The sequence below is a fragment of the Empidonax traillii genome, unplaced genomic scaffold, assembly GCF_003031625.1.
Source record: "Empidonax traillii isolate 1590-97213 ecotype Southwest subspecies unplaced genomic scaffold, ASM303162v1 scaffold159:size1039807, whole genome shotgun sequence".
Taxonomy (NCBI): Eukaryota; Metazoa; Chordata; class Aves; order Passeriformes; family Tyrannidae; genus Empidonax; species Empidonax traillii.
This window is the reverse complement of record NW_020955352.1, coordinates 381,868-401,972: the sequence shown is the minus strand read 5'-3', so window position 1 is coordinate 401,972 and position 20,105 is coordinate 381,868. Positions and strand designations below refer to the sequence as shown.

Sequence of the window (20,105 nt, the reverse complement as noted above, 5' to 3'; positions counted from 1 at the left end):
ACTTCTCGTGTGGAGGCAGATGCATTTTTCTTGTAATAGCATTACTGTGATGGATCAGAACCAAATTTAGCAAAGTTAACCAGTGCTTACCAGAACCTGTGTAATCACAGTCTGGTTTCCTGTTCAATATTTGGCCTAAGATGATGCTCAACAAAAGCATTATCAGGAAAATATTTAGGTCCCAGTATATGCAGATAGTCCCCTCTTCATTTAAAAATTTAAACACCTGTGAACATAAAAATAACTATGACGTGATGTCAAGGACGGTATTGCATGTTCCTGCAGAAATAAAAACCTTTATCAGCTTGCCTTAACAATCAGTAAGCAAAACGTGAGACATTTTTATCCAAAACAGGAAAACCACATGTTTTCCTTCCAAAGCTCCAATTCCCATTTGTCCCATGCTCCTAGCCATTCCCATTAGAGATATAAAAGCAGCCAATTAAAACATTCTCATGGCCTCAGTTCACATTCTGTCAGGATAGGGTTTTGTTCTTCGCAAATAGGCCACTGAACCTGCTGTCACTAACCGGTGTCTCTGGCTGGCACTATTTGTAGAAGTGACTTGGACTGAAGAAATACGGGAGGACAAACATATTTGAGTCAGAGAGATGGAACTTCTGGGCATAACCATGCTCTCAGGAACCAATTTTCCTCTTCCACTGTCCTCTGGCCTCACACTAAGTATGTTGCCGAGAGGAAGGTTGTGAGCCACAATATTCCAGATGAGTTGCATGTCAAAAACTTACATGTGGGAGGGACAGCAAGCACCGGCTATTGCACTCATACGCTTCTTTGTGTCTTCCAAGCTCATTTAAGGAGCGGGCTTTCCGGAATAGCGCTCGGATGTTCTCCTTGTCGAGACTTAAAGCCTTCTCACTGTCTTCCAGTGCCTTCTCATACAATCCCTGCACGGAAGAGACCACCTGGAGTCAGCTGTGGCACAGCAGACTAACTCGTTCTTGTGTGTGAAAGCAAACGTTCTATCTCTCAGCAGAAAACAGGAATATAAATGGCAGTTGGAAGCACATATATTTATTACCTCATGCACAGACCAGTGTACAAACGCACCTACATCAACAGAACATTTTGTTAAATCTTGCAAAACTCAAAACACTTCAAAGTCAGTGAATGACAGAACTAAGGCTGCTTGAGCAACCTTATCTTCTCTCTCCCCCTACCTTGGCCATGTTACACTTGACAGTCTTTAATTATGTGACCACTTGCTAATTTTTAGGGACTTAACCTCATTATGAACAGGATGGACCTGCTCTGAGGTTGTGCCATAAAGGAAAGCTGTTACATGTCTTAGTAAAATGGAAGCCTTTTAGAGCCTGAGTATTTCAGAATCTTCTCCATGTGTGTGCTGAAAGTTCTTTCAAGAACCGAAGCCTTCTTACTGTCTTCCAGTGCCTATCTGAGGAGGCAGGATCCTCCAGAGCACTACTCAAACAGGATTCCAGAGAAATGCTCACTCAGTACTGGAAGACATTGGATTGTACTAACTCCTCACCAGTGTGGACCAGAACTACACTGTCAGTACCTTATGCCTGGCCCCATCTCCGTCACATCCCTCCTCTGGTCTCGCAAGACACAGCGCAATAGTGGGGAGATATGAGAGTTTTGTGTGTGTCATCATCTCCTCCAGTGTTCGACCAGGGAGAGAACAAAAACGACTGAAACCTCTCCTGACATCTTTTCCAACTGCACAGCACTGCAACTGTGATGTCCTCCCTGACTCCTGGGAAGGCACTCACCATGGCAAAGTAGCAGGCAGCTCGGTTGACATGTAGCTTGCAGAGGAGCTCCTTTGGGATGGTCACCTCATCAGAGGCTGCATAATCTGCCACGTTCAGCCCTTCTACATACTGTACCAGCGAAAGCTTGAAATCCTTCTCTCGAAACAAATCATTGCCCTCTGCAAACAAGTTTCTCACCAGTTTCTGCAAAAAGGCCTGGGCAGCAGGGAGAGAACAAGTAGACAAGTGGATATTCAGAGACAAGAGAGACTTCCCGATTTCCCCTTCCTTTCCACGTGTTTTAGCAAACTTCTTGCCCACTAAGATGGTCTTGTCTTCCCACCCTCATGTAAGATATCAATTTTTTTGGTAGAGAAGAATCAAATCCCCATTCTTCTTGAGCACTGAAGTGTCTTCTCCTTTCCCTGAAAGTTGTCACTGTCAGAAGCTTAAAACTTTAAGTCACAGACAAATTATGACAGACAATCCCACATTCTTCACTTTTGGTATGTAAACTAATGGCTGTGCAACAGAACAAATCTCAAGCTCCCGACCTCAGCAAACAAATTCTCCATTACCTCATAATCTTCTTGACTTAGGGGTAATGTGGACCTAAAAAAAAAAAAAAGAATAGTCATGAAACAGGCATCCATGAAAACAAGGGCTTTTGTCTCATGAAGAATTCATCTTTCTGGTCCTGTGCTGATGATTTCAGTGAGCAACAACGCAGGTTCACGAGGCTATTTAACTCCAGCTCTGTTGGCCAAGGCTGTGCCACAAAACTGGCGGTGTTTCTGTGGATAACACCTATCCCACAACAGCACTGAGACTTAGGAGAAAGGTTCTGTTCTTCAAATTGGACCATCCAAGTCATTCAGGCTTGGTCCCCATACATTTATTCTTCCTCTTCAAGGAAAAATCAATGGGCTCTAGAGGAATCCTTAGCACCTTTCATAGCCCTTCTCACTTACAGTGCATACGTGATCTTACTGGTTACAGAATAAACTTTTTTTAGACTTCATCTGATCACCAACTACTCCTTAAAATTAGGTACAAGAAATGTCATGGCTTTGTAAGAAACATTCATGCTGCTTATAAACTTGGATTATCTCTTTTGCACCAAAATAAACCAACAAACGGCACTGCCCCTGGTTCAGAGTTCAAGATACACCCCAGATGCATGAACAACACCTCAAATTTCTAAATTATTTTCTTCCCAAGAATCTTGGACATTTTTGTAAATGCTCTCAAAATAAACCTCACAATTGCATCTCTGAAACTGAGTTATCAGCCCCATTTAGTCTCAGACTGGGGTGAAAATATCACGGACATACCACAGGATATAAACACGTAACATGGAAGATGTGGGTGTTTTTCCTACTGTAGAGGGACAGATTTCAGCTACACTAATTGCAGGATGCAAAGAAGTCCTAAAAAGAACCCAAATCAATCTCATTACTCATCATGGAACCTGGGCCTGAGTTTGAGGCCCTTGCTAACTCAAATATTGGAGGAAAAAAAATACTACTGTATTTTATAAGGAAGCACTTAGAGTTTTAACTATTACATAAGCAACCACTTCAAGCTCTAGAGGGCCACATGATATTCATAGAGGAGTGACCCAAGGCATCTACCAGGCTGGCAACTGTAAAAGAGCCCAGGTAATCTGTTTCTCCCATAGGCACCATATGGGGTACCTAACAAGTTATTTATCTTGTTTTCCCCACCTACAGGATTGAAACACTATCTCTCTTCCTAAGAAAGGTGGGATAACCTTGTTGAGAGAGCACTTGGAGATCCTCGTGCTGAAGATGTAGAAGGTCCAAGTACTATTAGCATTATGCTGACTATAAAAATCATCCTGGAAATGCAATGGAGGGCAAAACCCAAGGAAATGAGAAAGACAGAATTTAAAGCTTAGGGAGCTGGCAGGACAAGAAGCACTCTGAAAAATCACAGCAAAAATCCTCAGGACAGTATCTCTTTCCCATGCAGAAAACCCAAAGCAGTGAACAGGAAGAACTCAGTTCCTGCAATCCTCAGTAGAAAGACAACTGCCTCCAAATCCACAGGGAACACTGAGGTTGTCCACTTACTGAATGAACTGAAGTCCTTTCTCTATTTCTTGTTTTCTTTTCTGTCTCTCCATTATACTTGCTGTAGAGGAAGAAGAAAAAGAAACAACACAAAATGAGTCATTTTAGGTCTTGCTGGCAATTAAACAGCACAGTATTTTGTTTGTGCCTGAATTTACTACTAACAAAATGTTCCAGAGCAGATGCCCTGAACACCAAAGCCCATGATTTATCCACACTACAGATACAGAACAGCAAGCAGCTCACTACCAAGTATCTGCTTTTTCTCACATGCCACTGACAGGATACATGGGCAAAGAGGAATTACTTCAATTTGAGCTCTCTACTTAGGCTGTCAGTAAATAAAGCAATGGGAACCAACTGTTATCATCACTGCCTTCTAGGAAAGAGAAAAAAAAAACAACAACAACATTTTCTCTGCACTGGCAGTCATTTCAGGAATTTGTGCTGAGACCCTCCTATGATAAGCAACTCTGACCGGTATTTACCTGGGACAGATTTAAACTGGTTTACTGCACAGCATACGAAACAAGTAATCTACGTAAGGTGTATGGAGGTACATCAGAGAGAGACATGAAGGAAGGAGATGGAATTACTTGGCATGGTCCACATAAAACAACAGCATTGAATCCATGCAGTGAGGATTCCATGCTGAAAACCAGCAGGTTAGAGCAGCACAAACTAGGGAACACTCTTTTGGAGAGGGAAAGAGCCCCATCCTGCAGTGTTTTAAAGTTGGGGTGGGCAGTGCCTCAGGAAGGTTCAAGAGAGAGTTATCCACACGTAGTCAGAGACAAATATGGGCACAGTAACTTTTCTGGTTTTGACCAAATCCAGTCTGGTCTCTGCAAGTATGATGGAGACATTTTGGAGTTATGACCTTTTTCTCACCTAAACCAGGCTTGAATCACATCATTAGATAGATGATCTTCATCCCTTGCAGTTTGGAAGCAAATTTTGGAATGGCTCCTCCCTGACCTTTCTCTAAGGTACACAGGTCTGCCACACAAGAAAAGAATAACAAAGGCGAGAAAGGATGGCACTCTGTGCCAAAATAGAGTTGCTAGTGACAGCAAATTTCACATCAACCAGCTGCGACCACAAATGCTCAGCATTTGATGAACAGGAACTTGGGGACAAAAGCAGCAAGCACAGAAACACTGAGATAAGGTGCAGATGAAGACAACGTGCCTTCTCAGCATGGGATTGCCTCTGAAGAGATCATAACAAAAACTAATTTCTCTAACTCTATACTGCAACAACTTGGAGAACGTTATCACCCAGTTCCCTTCATTCCCTTTACCCACCATCCCTATCATTCTAAGATATCCTGCAGTATCTATGGCACATTCAGTCTGGAAGGGGGTGAAGAAGACTTTAAGGTATATAAAAATCAATCCTGACAATTCAGTAAGCCCTTATTGATTGTGCTCTGTGCCACACAAAATGTAGAACTGATACCTGCCCTTTACAAAGAAGGAGAGTTGGGGGAAGCAGGAAAGGCAGGAGTGAAAGAAAGCCCAGAAAAAAGTGGCAGCAGAAGGAAGCAAGAGCTTGAAAGTGACATTGTACAGTTTGTAAGTCATCAGGCAATAAATTTGGGAGTAATCTGGTTCGAGCAGGAGGTAGAAGATTTTAAGCAGCTGCATTTGGAACAGGATGGGCAGCGCAGGAGGAAAGGGAAAGCCAACAGACAAGGTGAGTTATGATCAGCATCTCTACAAAGGCTTTCAACAGAAGTGATGAAAAAGAGCTGGTATACTTCAGCACAACACCAACAGAAGGCCTGGGATGATTTATAAATACCCTGAATCATGAGCAATCAGGAAGAAACAAGGAAATTTAACACGGAGACTGTGAGGTTAATATGATCACTAATGCTACAGGCAGACAGGCTTGAGGGGTAGAAAAAGAGGCAGAAGCAATTCATTTCATATTTCTCCCTGTATGAGATTCTGCAAATACAGATAAAGTAAGAGAGAACAGACAAGGGGAAGAGCAGCAGTAGGAACCATTTCCACATAGACAGCAGCGAAAGACAAAAAAGAGGACAGAGCAAACCCAGAGAACTGTAGGAGAACCTCAAAGGCCATCAGAGACAAGAGCAGGTAAAGTCACCATGGGAAAGGACAAGAGATAAACTGGAGGGGGGAGGAGGTAAAAGAGTCAAGTGGACCCTCACAAAGGCTCATGGGGAAAGCACAGGGAGGAAAGAAGGATTTCCAGCTGTCTGGTCCCTGAATATACTGAAAGGCTTGAAGTGCTCCAAACAGCCCCATTTTGGACTCCCACCTATTGCATCCTCTGTCCATAGTCTAGGAGCTCCATTTCAGCTGAGGTCCAGGTATATTGCCTTGTCTGAGCTATACTGTGGGTGAACCTGTCCTCAGTCCTACCTCTGGGACAAACCTGTGACCTGCACCACAGGCAGCTTGTCTGGTCCTGTCTCTGTCACATTTCATGAAGTATTGTGTATAAGAGCCCTTCCCCCACCCCCCCCCAAAAAAATCTGTCTCTCCAGACTCAAATCACCATCAGAACTCAAATCCAAAGTATTTATATCCCTGCTCCACCTCCTACTGCTGAACTCGCTGGTGGACCCTGGACCCGATTCACAATCACATCTTCCTTGGGACTGGTGATGGACCATTGCTACCGGCATCTAGTTCTGACTGCACTGTTCAGATATGATGAGACTGTACCCTAGTGAGTGACAGCTTTGCTGGTGACTGTTATCACCTTTGGCTACTCACTTGTCCTCCCTTGAGGAGCAACCCTGCTCTTGCTGTTCCCTGAGCCATGAGCCATGCTGGAGAGAACAAAAGTCAGGGAAGTGAAGAGGCAGCCCACAGATCTGATGAAAAGGGATATTCTTGGTGACTGTGAGGAGAGCAGTTGAACACTGGCTAGTCATCACAAAATCAATGGCTGCATTCCAAAATGTTGTGGCACACCTTTACAATTGTGTATATCCACAGAACAAATCACCACCTCGAAAAACTTCTGATATGCACAGTCTACTTCTCTTTCTGAGCTCAACTTTTAAAACACTCTACAAAAAGCAAAGAAGAGATCAGTACCTGTTCTCACGGCTACCCTGACCCCACTGCTAAAACATCCCACACAGCAGGATGTGGGCATGTGTTACAATGAGAACTGATTACTGTTGCTTGCCCACAGAGAAGGGCATTCAAACATTACTGACCCAAACCTGGAGTGCAGCCAAAGGACTACAGGGAATGGCTCCAGAACGTCTCCTTTCTAGAGTTACCCAACACTTCTTGCATCCCAGAGCTCCCCTTCTGTTTTTTTTCTCCTCACTACCATTGCCACTGCATCCAGCATGAATAACTCCATCCTTACTACCTGTGGATGGCTGACCAACCTCCTGCATCTCTTTAAGTCCCACAATACATAGCTACAGTTTGATCCTTGCTAAAAAATCATTGTAAAAAACAACCCTCTGTGTTTACTGTTTACTCTCTGCAGTCCTATCCTCATCTTCAACAGTGAATGTTCTTCAACCCAAAACCCCTCCATTGCCTTCTTTAGACATAAACCACAGGTCTGATCTCCCCTCTTAGACTGTTGCTCCCTGATGCTGCCCCACATTCCTCTCTCCTTGCAAGTGGATGACCAGCTTCCTCTGCTGAAGTTCTGTCACACATTCAGGCTTATGCCATGACTTTTCACATAAGACTCATCTCCTCACAGCAACACCCTGAAAATGCACACCACATGCTGCCGCCCCAACAGCTTTCTGCACACCTCTCAGGAACAACTACCTTTCTGCCACGACCACTGCAGAAGGCTGCCATTCAGACCCTTGTTTTGCTCTTCACACCTCCTCCCCCACCACAGCAAACTCAGTCACTTATGTCTCCCCTCATCATTCCAGCCTCTCTGCCATACTTTGTTCAACCCCCCGGACCAAGCTGCACACTCGTTACGCCGGCAAAATCCAACACACAGCAAGCCACCCATTACGGGCAACACTTCAGTTCTGCTGCACACCATACCACAACTACTGCCTAATTAATATTAAGCACAAAGCTTTTGTTTTCTCTGTCTTATAAATATTTTTAGAAATACAGCAGAAAACATTTCGTGAAGCACTGTGTCTGAGTCCTTTTTACCCCCCACCCAATCTGTCTGTCCAGACTCGTCTACTCAAATCACCAGCAGAATTCAAATCCAGAGTATTTATATCCCCACTACAAAGCTCTTATCCTTTCAGTCCAGAGACATTTATCCTCTCAGCATCTAAAGAGAACTTTATTCACAGTTCGTCAACAAGTTACAAACTATTTGCCAGACAGAAATAAAATGCTGCAGACAGGCAAAATGGTTTTCTTGTCTTCAGAAGAAAGCATGAGCCAGTAAACTTGGTGCCTGAATCACAAATGGCGTAGATATGCTCTAGATAGGCAGATGGGTAGAGATACTACAAGATGAACAGAAAGATTTGTATTTACCTTATCAAGGACATAGGTTATTCATAACCATGCCAGAGCTGAATTTGGGCAAAGTTTTTCATACTGTATTTATGGGATGGCAATGAGTTCACACTTGACCGACTTTCAGGCTTTGACTGTAACATTTCAGCCAGAAATAAGTACACTAAGATGCAAGTGGCAGGTTGTAGAGCTGAGACTGGAGCTCCTGAAGGAAAAGACTCCAGGATGCACTGATCTGCAACATGGGAGGTTTTCACTGACTGCAGTTTGGCCACCTCAGCGGTGCAGAATAGGTAGATGGGCACACGTCAAACAAAGGACAAGTTGAAAAGCCCATTACAAACTTGAGCTCCTGCTCAGTCCCGCATCTGCTTTCTGCCATGTCCCCCTCCCTGGGTCTGAATGCTCCTCACAGCCAACAGCTCTTAGATCCCCCCCCCCCCACATTGTGCCCACCAGGCCTTACACCCCCATCCCTCCACACACCAGCCATCCCAAGGTACTTCCATGGCTGCTATCTCACATTCCAGCACTCCACTAGTGCCACTCCTGCTCTCCAACACCACTGGGGTCATCGGGGTGCCACCAGCTTCACCCAGCAGTATTCACTGCACCCAGTGAATGCAGAGCAAGGTAGTGACAACCCCCTCACTTGCCGCTGAAAATAAAAGCAGTGACCATAAGTTTCCCCAGGAGGGGGACGGCAGTAGCAGCTTAAGCCTCAAGAGGCCACCACAGCCCTCAACACCCTATTTTCCATTCCCTTCAGCCTTGTGCTCCACACATAACACCCCCATGTACCACAGGGCACCCTTTCTCCTGCCCCCACCGCAGCACAGCCAAGGAGCCAGGAGAGGGAGTTGGGGTGACACTGCCCGTCCCTCGGCCACTTGGTTTCGTGGCCACCCAGCTCGCCCTCCTCCTCATTTGTAAAACTAAATCCCGGGGCTGTTTCTCACACGGATGGCGCGGGCGCCCTAGCTCGCCTCCTCCCCCCACCGCCAGCACTAGGCCGCCGATCCCCGGCCTTGCGTAGAGGCCGCCACTGACAGAGGCGCCACCTCGGCCCGCCTTGGCGGAGAGGGGCCGGCGGCGCCCTCCGCGCCCCCGCGGCTCTGCCGTACGCCGGCACCCCAACATCCCCACCACCCCGGCCCCGCTGGCAGGGGCCTCCTGCGGCAGGAGACACCCAAGTTTCCCCGGGAAAAGGAAAACAAACCAAAACATACTCTTCCTCCTTCCCCACCCCCCCATTCGCTTAAATAAAAATCACACATCTCCAGAAGTCAGGGAGGCGGCTTTAAGAGGGAAAAAAAAAAAAAACCAACAACAACAAAAACCCCAAAAAACCCGAACCCAAACCACATAACGTCCCCTGCCACCCGGAAACTGTCTAAAACATTAAAGAATTAAAAATAAACAAACAAAAAAACACACAAACAAAACCAAAACACCATCTTCTTATTTGATAAACTTTAGAAGCCCCTACGGAAGGTGCATCTAAAAAGCAATTCCACAAGGGCTTCTCTGCGGTTTCACGGGGTTTGTACCAAACAAGAGGGGGAAACTGCAGCCTAAATACAAACCAGAACACAGATCTCGAACCTACAAACCCCAAACAGGGATAAACACTATTAATACTAAGTTTTCCATATAAACCCAGGGGCTTTTCCCCTAGCTATCCAATTTTAGACTACTATATTTTTTTCCGGGGGGTGGGATTAGGATGTCTGACAATTTTTTTTTTTTTTTTTTGCAAACCCCATATTTTCGGCGGAAGAGGGGTTAGCTTCAAAATCTCACTCGTATTATTTTTCACGAGTTTTTTTTTTTTTAATTTGCAATTACACAACGTTTCATCTATGCATTTACTATCTGAAACCTTTACTTTCTAATGAAGCAACATCCAGATTTTCTTGTTTCTCAAGTCCACCCCTTTCTACATACACAAACACACACACATACAGAATTGGTTTAAGACAAAAATAATCCCCCCAAAATAAAAATAAAGAACTCACCTCTTCTCGGGTTTTCCCCCCCACACTATGTATAAACTTTCCTTGATAAATGGTATTGTATTACTAGAGATATTATTAATGTATTATTACTAGAAGTAATAATAATAATAAGTGCTATTTAATTACAGAAGGCAGCATTCTGCTTCTGGATCGGCTGCCCCTGCAGCTCCCTCCATGTGCCTCCTGATCTCTTTACTTTCATTTCCAGGTCTCGCTCTCGCTCGCTCGCTCTCAGCTGCACCAGCAAGAGAAAATGCCTCCCTGCATATCCTCTGGGCCCTAGAGGCTACCGCTTTCCATTACAAAAATTCACAGATCTTTCCCTTGTGGCTGGTTTTGAGATTCTTTAAGGTGAATTAGGCTTAAAAAAAACCCCAACAACTTAAAAAAAAAAAAAAAAAAAAAAAAAAAAAAAAAAAAAAAAAAAAAAAAAAAAAAAAAAAAAAAAAAAAAAAAAAAAAAAAAAAAAAAAAAAAAAAAAAAAAAAAAAAAAAAAAAAAAAACCAAAACAAAACCCCAAAAAACCCCAACCACAAACAAACCACCAAAAACACCCCCCCAATTCAGCATTCGACTCTCCATTCTAATTTTAATGCAACATTTTTTTCTTCCTGGTTGTCTTTGCTGATATAAAAAATATACCCCAAAAGAAAGAAAAGCTGCATCTGCAGAGGGATTGCATGCATACGAGTGCAGCAATGAACTGAATTATGAGACACCCCCCAGAATTATCACATACGTGAAGCAGTGATCCTTTTGCCCACCCATATATGCTTGCTGGACGGGGGCCAGAGCCATTGCTTATGGCAGAGCAATTATCTGCTCCAGACAGACCTTACTTACTCCACCTGCACTGCTGAGGGGGTTCCCTGTAAATAACATCTTCTGAAAACATAAATCTTTGGGTGGAAAGGAATACACACTGCATGTGTATGTGAATGTGTATATGTATATATATATATATATATATACATATTCATATTCTATTTTATAGAGTTGCATATTATACATTCTACATATAACTGTAACATATATACACACATGTATTACATATGTGCATATGCACATATATTTTTATTTTATATTTTATATTATTTTTGTTAATTCATATTTTATAGATAAATATTTTGTATTTATGTATACGTATGTGAGTTTAGTCACTTTTTTGGAACCATATTTTTTGCCTTGTTTTCATCCCAAATCCCTCAGTATTTTCAGAAAGTGAACTGAATCTCCTCAGCAGTCCATGCCAGAAGAGCCCCAGGAACAGATCTGCTGGTGGGAAGCAAAAGAGGCCCAGTGGCTCATGTTGTTCTATCATGGGAAAAGGTTGTGAAGACACAGATACACAGACCACCTTGAATGGGGGGATCCACTCATCTTTGTTCAGCTCCTCTATCACTAACTTAAAATAACCTTCTCAAATGAGTTCTATGATCAGCTCCCGGTACAACCTCCCTGGTAGAACAGGTTTTCCTCCCCCTAAAGGATTCTGTCTACCATCAGGTTAATCATTTCCAGACTGACACTGGTTTAAATTACCAGCTTTTTTCCAATGTAATCAGTGACATGTTTACTCCTGAGTGTCTCACTTCTCTATTTACAGTGACCCACAAGAGTGTCACTTTGTGCTTTGCAACTAAGCAACTCCAACAAGATTCAAAAGCAGGTAGAAGGTAACATACAAAGTGTACTAAACTTGTTTAATATTTAAAATATGTTGAGCAGAAAAGGAAAGACTTTATTATATTGAGTAGGATTGGCTTCTGGCAGCTCTGTCAACACAATAAACTGATAAATTTATGAAATATAGGCTGTGAATTGTATAATGTACCATACGACACTAGAGAACACTGTATAATGCTCTTCACAATATTTTATCACAATGCACTTTTTAAGATATTGATTATGATTCAAAGATTGGATCCATGGATAAGTCAGTATTTATTTTTATTATCTCTTCATGAGACTTGTTACCTCTTATTTTTAGACAGTGACACCGTGACAATGAGTAGAGTCTAACCAAGCTGGGCCTCTGGTAGAAGCTTCTGGGCAAAATGTACATTAAATCCTGTGGAGGGATAGTTTTGGGTAGAAGAAAGGTGGAGCAGGTCTGGTGAGAGAAGGTAAACACTGGGAGAGCTGATATGTCAGATCACAGCGGCAGAGCCATCATCAAATGAGGTACAGAGCCCAGGATACCTCAAACTCTGCAGCACCTCTGAAAGAAAATGACATCACAGCTGGATGAGAAGAGGAAAGCTTAAGAGGACTGGAGGGGAAAGAGGAACAAAACGGAAATGTACACGCAATCAAGACTTATGCTGGAATAAGCACTAATTTTTAATTCAAAAACATTAATTTTCAAGACTGCATTTTCAATTGAATGCCATGTTGTACTTCCTTCCAGTGAAATTTGCTTTGCCTGTAAGACTGATAGGTGTTCTGCAAGGTCATGATCCTGCATGTACTGCTCCTCTCATGAAAAAACATCTTTCCTTAGTGGTTTATGAAGATTTTTACAGTTTGCAAGCATCATTATTGAGGTCTCATGTGCAGGTAGTCAGCAAGAGTCGAAACACCACAAATCCCTGCTACAAACTAGATACGGTGATGTAGAAATTACTTTGATTTGTAAAGCTTTTCTTTTAGGGGGAATGTATAGCATGTATGGAATCTATGCTACGATGGCACAGTACACCTACATTCCAACATAGCTCCACCTACAGTCAACAACTTTATTCTTGCCCCTCTGGCAAAGGCAATTACCCAATATTTGGGAGAATGACAGGGAAGGGAATCAGATGCATTTAATATGATCCTGTTTATTGCTAAAAATCATGAGGAACTAATAACCAGGGCCAAATTTCTTGCTTATATTTTCTGGATTCAAGCTCTTTCTCAAGATCACACTAATTCATTCCCTCATCAGCTCTGCATATTCAGGCAGCTTTATGCTTCTCACAAACAACCATAGTCTAGTCAGTGTCTAAATGCTTCTTAATTTTCTTCAGTTGCAAGAGAAACTCCTTATTATTTGTGAGGTAAATTTTGCTCCAGTTTTCTATCTTGTTGCTGTACCAGTATACGGCTTTTATTCTTAAGCTGCACAAAGAAACCTCACTGCTTTTTGTATTCCCCCAGAAAGAAAAAGGCCTACCATGTACTTCCACCTCAGTGCAGTGTGCCAAGTCATCCAGGATCACCAACTACTGACATTCTTTTCTTGGGTCCAAATAAGCATTTGCTGTTGCTTCTTGAAAGCACACTTGAGAAATTTGTGAGAGACTGGAAAATGCCTCTTACAATGTTTTGGGATCAAATGGCAGAATAAATCCTGCTTGTTACCCACCCCAATAGTGATCTCACCGGGTATCTGCCGCCTGAAATACATCAGTGCCTATAAGTTGCAGCTCGGAGAGAAGGGACTAAGGTGCTGTGCAAACCCACTGCAGTAGCAGGCAGGTTTACACACGGCTCACCTCACCTCATTGGATGTACTTTTGTTCCTATACTCAGAAAGAAAATGTCATGCACAGTGTACACATGGAGCTGTCATGCAAACCAACGCTTTTTGCATCCTTAAGCAGGAATGACTGTGCACTCCTGGGTGAAAGTGACAGCATGAGAGGACACAGTCTTTAGCTGTGCCAGGGGAGGTTTATGTTGGACTGCAGGAGGAATTTCTCCACTGAAATGGTGGTTAGACATTGGAATGGGCTGCCCAGGGAGATGGTGAGGTCACTGTCCCTGGAGGTGTTTAAGGAAAGACTGGATGTGGCACTGAGTGCCGTGGTCTAGTTGACGTTATGGTGTTCAGTCACAGGTTGGACTCGACCTCAAAGGTCTTTTCCAACCTAATTGATTCTGTGAAGCACCTTCCTCAGCAGAAAAGTCTGACAGTAACACGCAAGTACAAAGAGATCTGCAGGGTCCAGAAGGTACGCGTGTCCCTTCTGCGGGCATGCGGGAGCTCCCCGGGCGACAGCTTCTCGAGGCGCGGGCTGTGCAAGGGGCTCGGGCACAGACCCACGCAGTCCCTCCAGGCCGCCGCGCCGGGCGCCAAGGGTACGACTACACCTCCCGACGTGCCCCACGGCCGCCGGCGCCGCGCAGCCCCGCCCACGCGCCGAGCGGCGCGGCCCGTCTGCGGCGAGGCGGAGGGGCGCGCCTCGTGACGTCAGGGCGCGGCAGCCAATCCCGGCGCGGGGAGCAGAACTGCCGGCGTTCAAATCCTCCGCCTCCCCCGCCCGCCCCTCACCCAGCGGCCCCGGCGGCGGCGGCGCGAGGCTCCGGCGCGTCCCCGTACCCGGCGGCGGGACCCGCGCGGCGCGGAGAGCAGGTGAGGGCAGGGCGGCGGACGGGCGGCGAGGCGGCGGCCGCCGTTATCAGCCGGGAGAGGTGGCCGTGCGTGAGGCGAGGCTGTGCCATCCCACCCCGCGAGCTGACGGGCTGCCCGGCTCCGTCTGCGGGGGGCGCTCCCGCGCGCGCCCCGCCCACGCGCACGCGGGTCCCAGCCCCACGCGCACGCGGGTCCCGGCTCCGTGGGTGTGCGTGGCGCGCGCGGCCCGGGCTCCGTGAGGGCGCCACGGTGGGCACGGGCGGCGGCAGGGCCGGAGCTGCGCTGCGCCCGCGGGGGAAGAGGGGAGTCCCCGCTGCCCCTGGGTGGGGGGGGGGCTGGCAGGAGCCTCGGGCTGTCACCCCGCGCTGCCGGGCTCCTCAGGACAGCGCGACAGGGGCCCGATGTGTTGTCTGCTGGGGTGGGCAAAGTGTTGCCACTACAATATTCCTCTGAACTCACTTTATTGGCCGTCGGGAAACATCCACCTTCATCACACAGTCTTTAAGTAGTGAGGAAACATGTCTTCAGGCATTTCCAGGTCTTGGTTTAACTGCCAAATAGACTAACTGCTCAATTTTTTTTTTTTTTTTTCCAAAGCTTTCCCTGTAGAAGAACTAGCAGCGAAGAGACCTCTGGTAGGTTGATGGCTGGGTGTGGCAGACGTTTGCAATGAAATATGCTTCAGGATGTGATGCTGGATTTGTCTGTTGAGATTAGGAAGTAAAGGGAGACTTCAAGGTGGGAGAAGCCAAGGGGGTGAGTACACCTGTAAAGAAGAACATCACAGTAGAACAGAAGTGATTTTTAAAGTAAAGAGAATAATTGAACTAGGAGAACAGACTGACTTCTTTAGATCCTGACTTCTGTTCCTGTCTGGGAAAACCTTCAGGGATTGGAGGATGTCCTGTTTTTCTTCTTTCTCAACCTTGGATTGGCAGAGGTTGGGAGGTGTCCACTGGTCTGGTGTCTGCGTGGCTTGGTAGGACTGGAGTAAGTTATGTGAGCATTCTTCTATCGGCAGCATCTACTTAAGAGGATAGTCATCTGAGAAAAGTAATGTTGATCAGCCTTGGAGATTTCCTCCCCTGTCCCCATGTCCAAAAGTAATATTAAAATTAATCATTAATCACCCCTGAAGAAAAACCATGCTCTGGGGAAGCTGGAGGCTTCACAGCTGGATATCAGGAAGAAAGTATGTATATACAGTTTTTGTTTAGGAAGTTGTTCAAAGCCAGTGCTGTTGAGCTCCAAGAGCTACAAGGGTATGGGGTCACTTCTAAATCAGACAAGAATGGAGGGGAACGGTTTTCTGTTGTAGGAATGAAACTTCATCCCTTCTGACACCTGAAATCTGTTTAATTATGTGGCTTCTAAGCATTAGTTGTGTATTGTTTTTTATCGCAGTGGAGGAAACATAGTCTGTTTATCCTGCTGAATGGATGGAGGCCAGTTCCTTCACACAGGGATATGCTTAATATTCATTAAATAATGTTGTGCAGATGGTACCAGGCATGGCTAGCTTCAAACTTGTGCCTCAAGGCAAAATGTTAGCTAATTTATTGTGACTGTAAGATCATCCAATTTAATGTGTGATAAAATTTGTGTGGGACATCTGAAAGGAAAGAGAACTCAGAAACCTCAGATAGCTTTGTATGCAGCACACACAATGCTTTCAGCAACTCGATGGTTCTGGAACTGTGCTGACAAGGGCACTACTGGGGATATCACTGAAAAGGAAGAACAGTTGTGTTCATTCTAGCTTGCTTTGGAGAGCAGGGGGAGTGCAGCACGTATTATTAAAGGTTGGGATTTGAGGAGAGAGGAATATTACGTTGTAATTGTTACTGTTGCACTAAGAATAACTTCTTAATGTGGCCTTGATCCATAGTTTTACCTACCGTTTATTTTGGAAGTGTAACAACTCAGTCAAAACCCAAGTCTCATCAGTACTGGAAGAACTGGCACCATCTGACTGGTTGGCTTTAGAATATTAATCTAACCTAGCTATCCAGGTGAGCTCTGGGGAAAGTACTAATGACACTAAAAACTCAATTAGATAGCTCAGTAACAAAAACCACATTATTGTTCAAATAAATATGGTAATTCATACAGATTAGGTATTGTAGTTTGAGGTTTTCTTATGATAAATTCTTTTGATTGACAGCTCTTAACTTTTGGAAAAAGCAGGAAAATGGCATCAGAAGACATCACTAAGCTTGCGGAGTCACTTGCCAAAACCAAAGTGGGTGGTGGACAGTTGAGCTTCAAAGGCCAGAGCCTTAAACTGAACACAGCTGAAGATGGTAAGAGAAAATAGTCTTGTGTTTGGGAAGTGTCTCCCTGAAGTTCTAAAATCTTGTGGTAAACCTCCCACTAATCCTGCATGGACAAGTTATAGGTGCAAGGGTCATGCAGCTGCTTCTGATAGAGATATTTCCTTCCCTTCTGGTATCCTGCTTTGACCTGGTGCCCTGGCAGTTGCTGCAGCTGCCAGGACTGGGGTTTGAGTTCCTGGTTTGTAATTCTTGTGTTCCTGGTGTTCTCCCTAAATACTTTTGACAGTTGCTCTGCTTTAGAAGTCAGCACTCTTTTTAAGAACAGTTAAGCAAGTGGATCACAGTTCTTGGAACAAGACCTGCACAGAAGAATGGGCTGATATGTTAGTCTGCTGCAATAGTTAACTTTCTTTCCAAATTCTGACTTATTTGCTAGACTCCTATCTTGTTGGGCTTTTTTTCAGGAATATCTCTCTTGTTGGTATATGCATGTTTCACAATAAGAGTCTTACAGTGGCTGCTAATGTAGTAGATATCTGGAGGAAATGTATATATTCTTAATTATGCTTTTCAGATATGTTACTTGCTATAGTGCTTACTTTTTTTTTTTTTTTCCCACTAATTCCAAAGATCATGCTTTTTTTATAGGTTATTTTAGTAAAGCAAAGGCACTGAGCTATGGGGAGAGACTTTGGAGCTTGGGAATGATAACAAGTGCCCACTGACAGGCGAGACTCTGCAGCCTGCTCCTTTGCCTTGCATAGGATCACTCTAGAGTTAAATCATTCCATCCTGTTTGCTAAACAGACATCTGCTGAAATTTTGCCAGTCACTGGGAACTTTTTCATGATGAAGTGGCACCAATTCCCATCAACTTTTAGTCCTTACACCTTTGTAGGTGCATGGATTCTAGCTCCTAAACCATGTGCTGAATGCAAAAGAATTTTATTTGGGAAGTAAGGATAGTTTCTTTTGCAAATAGGAGGATGGCTATCAGAATATAACTAGAAGCAAATCATGAGAAGGCAGGGTAGGGCATGGAGGATGTTCTCTCTAAAGACCTGACATTTTAGCTCTGTTCCTATTGCTGTTTCAGGGTTCTTTCACGTAATGTTGTGCAGCTGTTTTTGCTAAAGGTAGAGTTGAGCAAGTATTGCTGGATCAGAGGGTTATTGTGGTGCCCTAGATGATGGTTAAAAGACAAACTAGATGATCTGCTTTTGCAGCTGAAGAAGTGATCAAGCAAATTGAGGAATTTGATGGCCTGGAAGCCTTGCGCCTGGAAGGCAACACAGTGGGTGTGGAGGCAGCAAAGGTCATTGCCAAAGCGTTGGAGAAGAAATGTGAGCTCAAGGTGAGATCTTCAAGTCAGGAGTGGTCAAGGGAAACAAGTAATGCAGAAATACTGACAACCTCTTTAGGCTGTTCGTGCAGAAGTTTGTCCTGAAGCTTGCATGGTGGCTCTTCCAGTAGGAAGAACGACCGTGTGAAAATACAGCGTAACTTGGGGACTTTGGGATAAATGGGAACACTTTCTGCATTCCTAACTTCCTGTTTAGGAGGCTTCCAATATTTAAAACCAAGAAGCTGTGTGAGGAAGAGCCTCTCTGCAAAGGCAGCATCTGTAAACAAAGAGCCACAGCAACACAACGTTAAGTTCAAATGGAAATGCTGGGTCAGATCTTCTGGAGAATGAGTCTTCAGAGAATGTCTGACTAGGGAGGAAATAATGAAGGAAGTGCAATAGGAGGTTTATTTGTGCCCAAGCTATGTTTCCCTACTACTGCTCTAGCCTGATGTTAAGGGGGTGCTGCGCTGCTAGAGACACTGTCCCTCGAAGGAGAGTGCTGTGAAACGTTGATAGACGTTAAATCACCTAAGTCTGGCTTTTCAGGCAAGTTCAGTTTGTTGAGCTCCATACCTCTGTAAAATCTGCATTCCTGATGTATCCTTCAGTTTCCTGTTGCTTTTCTCTGTGGTAATTTTCTCAGCAGAAAAGAATTCCAGGTTGAATATAAGCAAGAATTCTGGCATTGTGTTATTTGCAGTGTTTATTTCAGTGGCTTTGAGTCCTTGCAAGTAAAGTGAATGTAACACTAGTTTTTACAGCTCTTTAGTGGTCAAATGACAATCAACTGACAACCCCAGGGAAGGGAAACAGCATTAAGCTGTCCACAGTGACGTAATGCAGCTTGTACATGTAAATCTTGATTACAAGTGTATTGACCTAGTTATTTCAGTGGTTTCTATTGGTATATTTCTTATTTTAGAGGTGTCATTGGAGTGACATGTTTACAGGAAGGCTAAGGTCTGAGATCCCCCCTGCTTTGGTAAGTGAAAACTAGATCTGAGACTTCTGACTAATACAACCTGTTTTCTCACCTGTCATGCTTTTTGTGGGAGTATGTTTTTTGGTACAGAGCTGATCCTTCTCTGCACTGTTAACACTAAATATCTCGGAACGGGTGAGCACATCTCTTTTGCTCCTCCTGTATGAGGTGGAGAAGAGTTGATTAAAGAGTAAATGGAAGTCCCTGGTAGTGAAGGAGCTTGTCACTGGGGGGAACATCTTCATGATCCAATATGAGAGCTAAGCTTTCTAAATAAATCACATGGCTATGTCCTCCAGGACCATTACAGAGCTCCCCGCCTCCTTGAGTCCTGTGAAGAAAAAAAGCCATGATAAACTCAACAGGATAAGAGCAATATTTCTTTCAGCAGTGTAGAGGGAGAAAAACCCCCTTTAAAAAGTATGTATTTTACCTAAAGGAGTGGGATAATGTCTTGGTCATTGCCTTATGGTTATCTTTAGCTTAGTTTGCACAACTTCTCTGGATTTAGCTGTAAAGTTTTATTTCCCCATGCAGCTTTGCAGAATGTCTTCCAAGTGGAAATTTTTTTGCAGCATCACTGTCATGCCTAGCCACTGCAGTGATGCTGTCACTAGAAGTTAATCTGTTCCCTCCCACCCACTGCCATCTGCTTCCTTACAGATCTCTTTGGGGGATGCACTCATCACTGCTGGAGCCCAGCTGGTGGAACTGGACCTCAGTGACAATGCCTTTGGGCCAGACGGTGTGCGTGGCTTTGAGGCTCTGCTGAAGAGCCCTGCATGCTACACTCTACAGGAACTCAAGCTCAATAACTGTGGCATGGGCATTGGTGGTGGCAAGGTAA

At 44.5% G+C, this 20,105-nt stretch overlaps 2 protein-coding genes across 8 annotated transcripts in view; one reads left to right on the top strand and one right to left on the bottom strand.

Annotated features, from left to right (window-relative positions):
• Nucleotides 1–10,645, bottom strand: part of ZC3H7B (zinc finger CCCH-type containing 7B) — a 43,625-nt gene extending 32,980 nt beyond the window's left edge. For 2 of the 7 annotated variants that reach the window (XM_027885004.1, XM_027885007.1), the window contains exons 1-5: nt 10,311–10,645; nt 3,836–3,896; nt 2,318–2,351; nt 1,758–1,955; nt 750–908 (exon numbers count right to left, since the gene is read on the bottom strand). In XM_027885004.1, coding sequence (XP_027740805.1) covers nt 750–908; nt 1,758–1,955; nt 2,318–2,351; nt 3,836–3,888 — 444 coding nt within the window. In that variant the 5' untranslated portion in view covers nt 3,889–3,896; nt 10,311–10,645. Of the gene's footprint in view, nt 1–749; nt 909–1,757; nt 1,956–2,317; nt 2,352–3,835; nt 3,897–4,726; nt 4,920–6,588; nt 6,632–10,310 lie in introns of those variants that run through there. The other 5 variants (XM_027885001.1, XM_027885002.1, XM_027885003.1 and 2 more) reach the window with 4 other exon arrangements.
• A 4,382-nt stretch (nt 10,646–15,027) lies between these two features.
• RANGAP1 (Ran GTPase activating protein 1) overlaps nt 15,028–20,105 on the top strand; it is a 21,334-nt gene continuing 16,256 nt past the window's right edge. The window contains exons 1-6 of the mRNA XM_027885026.1: nt 15,028–15,160; nt 15,250–15,287; nt 16,817–16,955; nt 18,155–18,282; nt 19,199–19,258; nt 19,922–20,104. Coding sequence (XP_027740827.1) covers nt 16,844–16,955; nt 18,155–18,282; nt 19,199–19,258; nt 19,922–20,104 — 483 coding nt within the window. The 5' untranslated portion in view covers nt 15,028–15,160; nt 15,250–15,287; nt 16,817–16,843. The remainder of the gene's footprint in view (nt 15,161–15,249; nt 15,288–16,816; nt 16,956–18,154; nt 18,283–19,198; nt 19,259–19,921; nt 20,105) is intronic.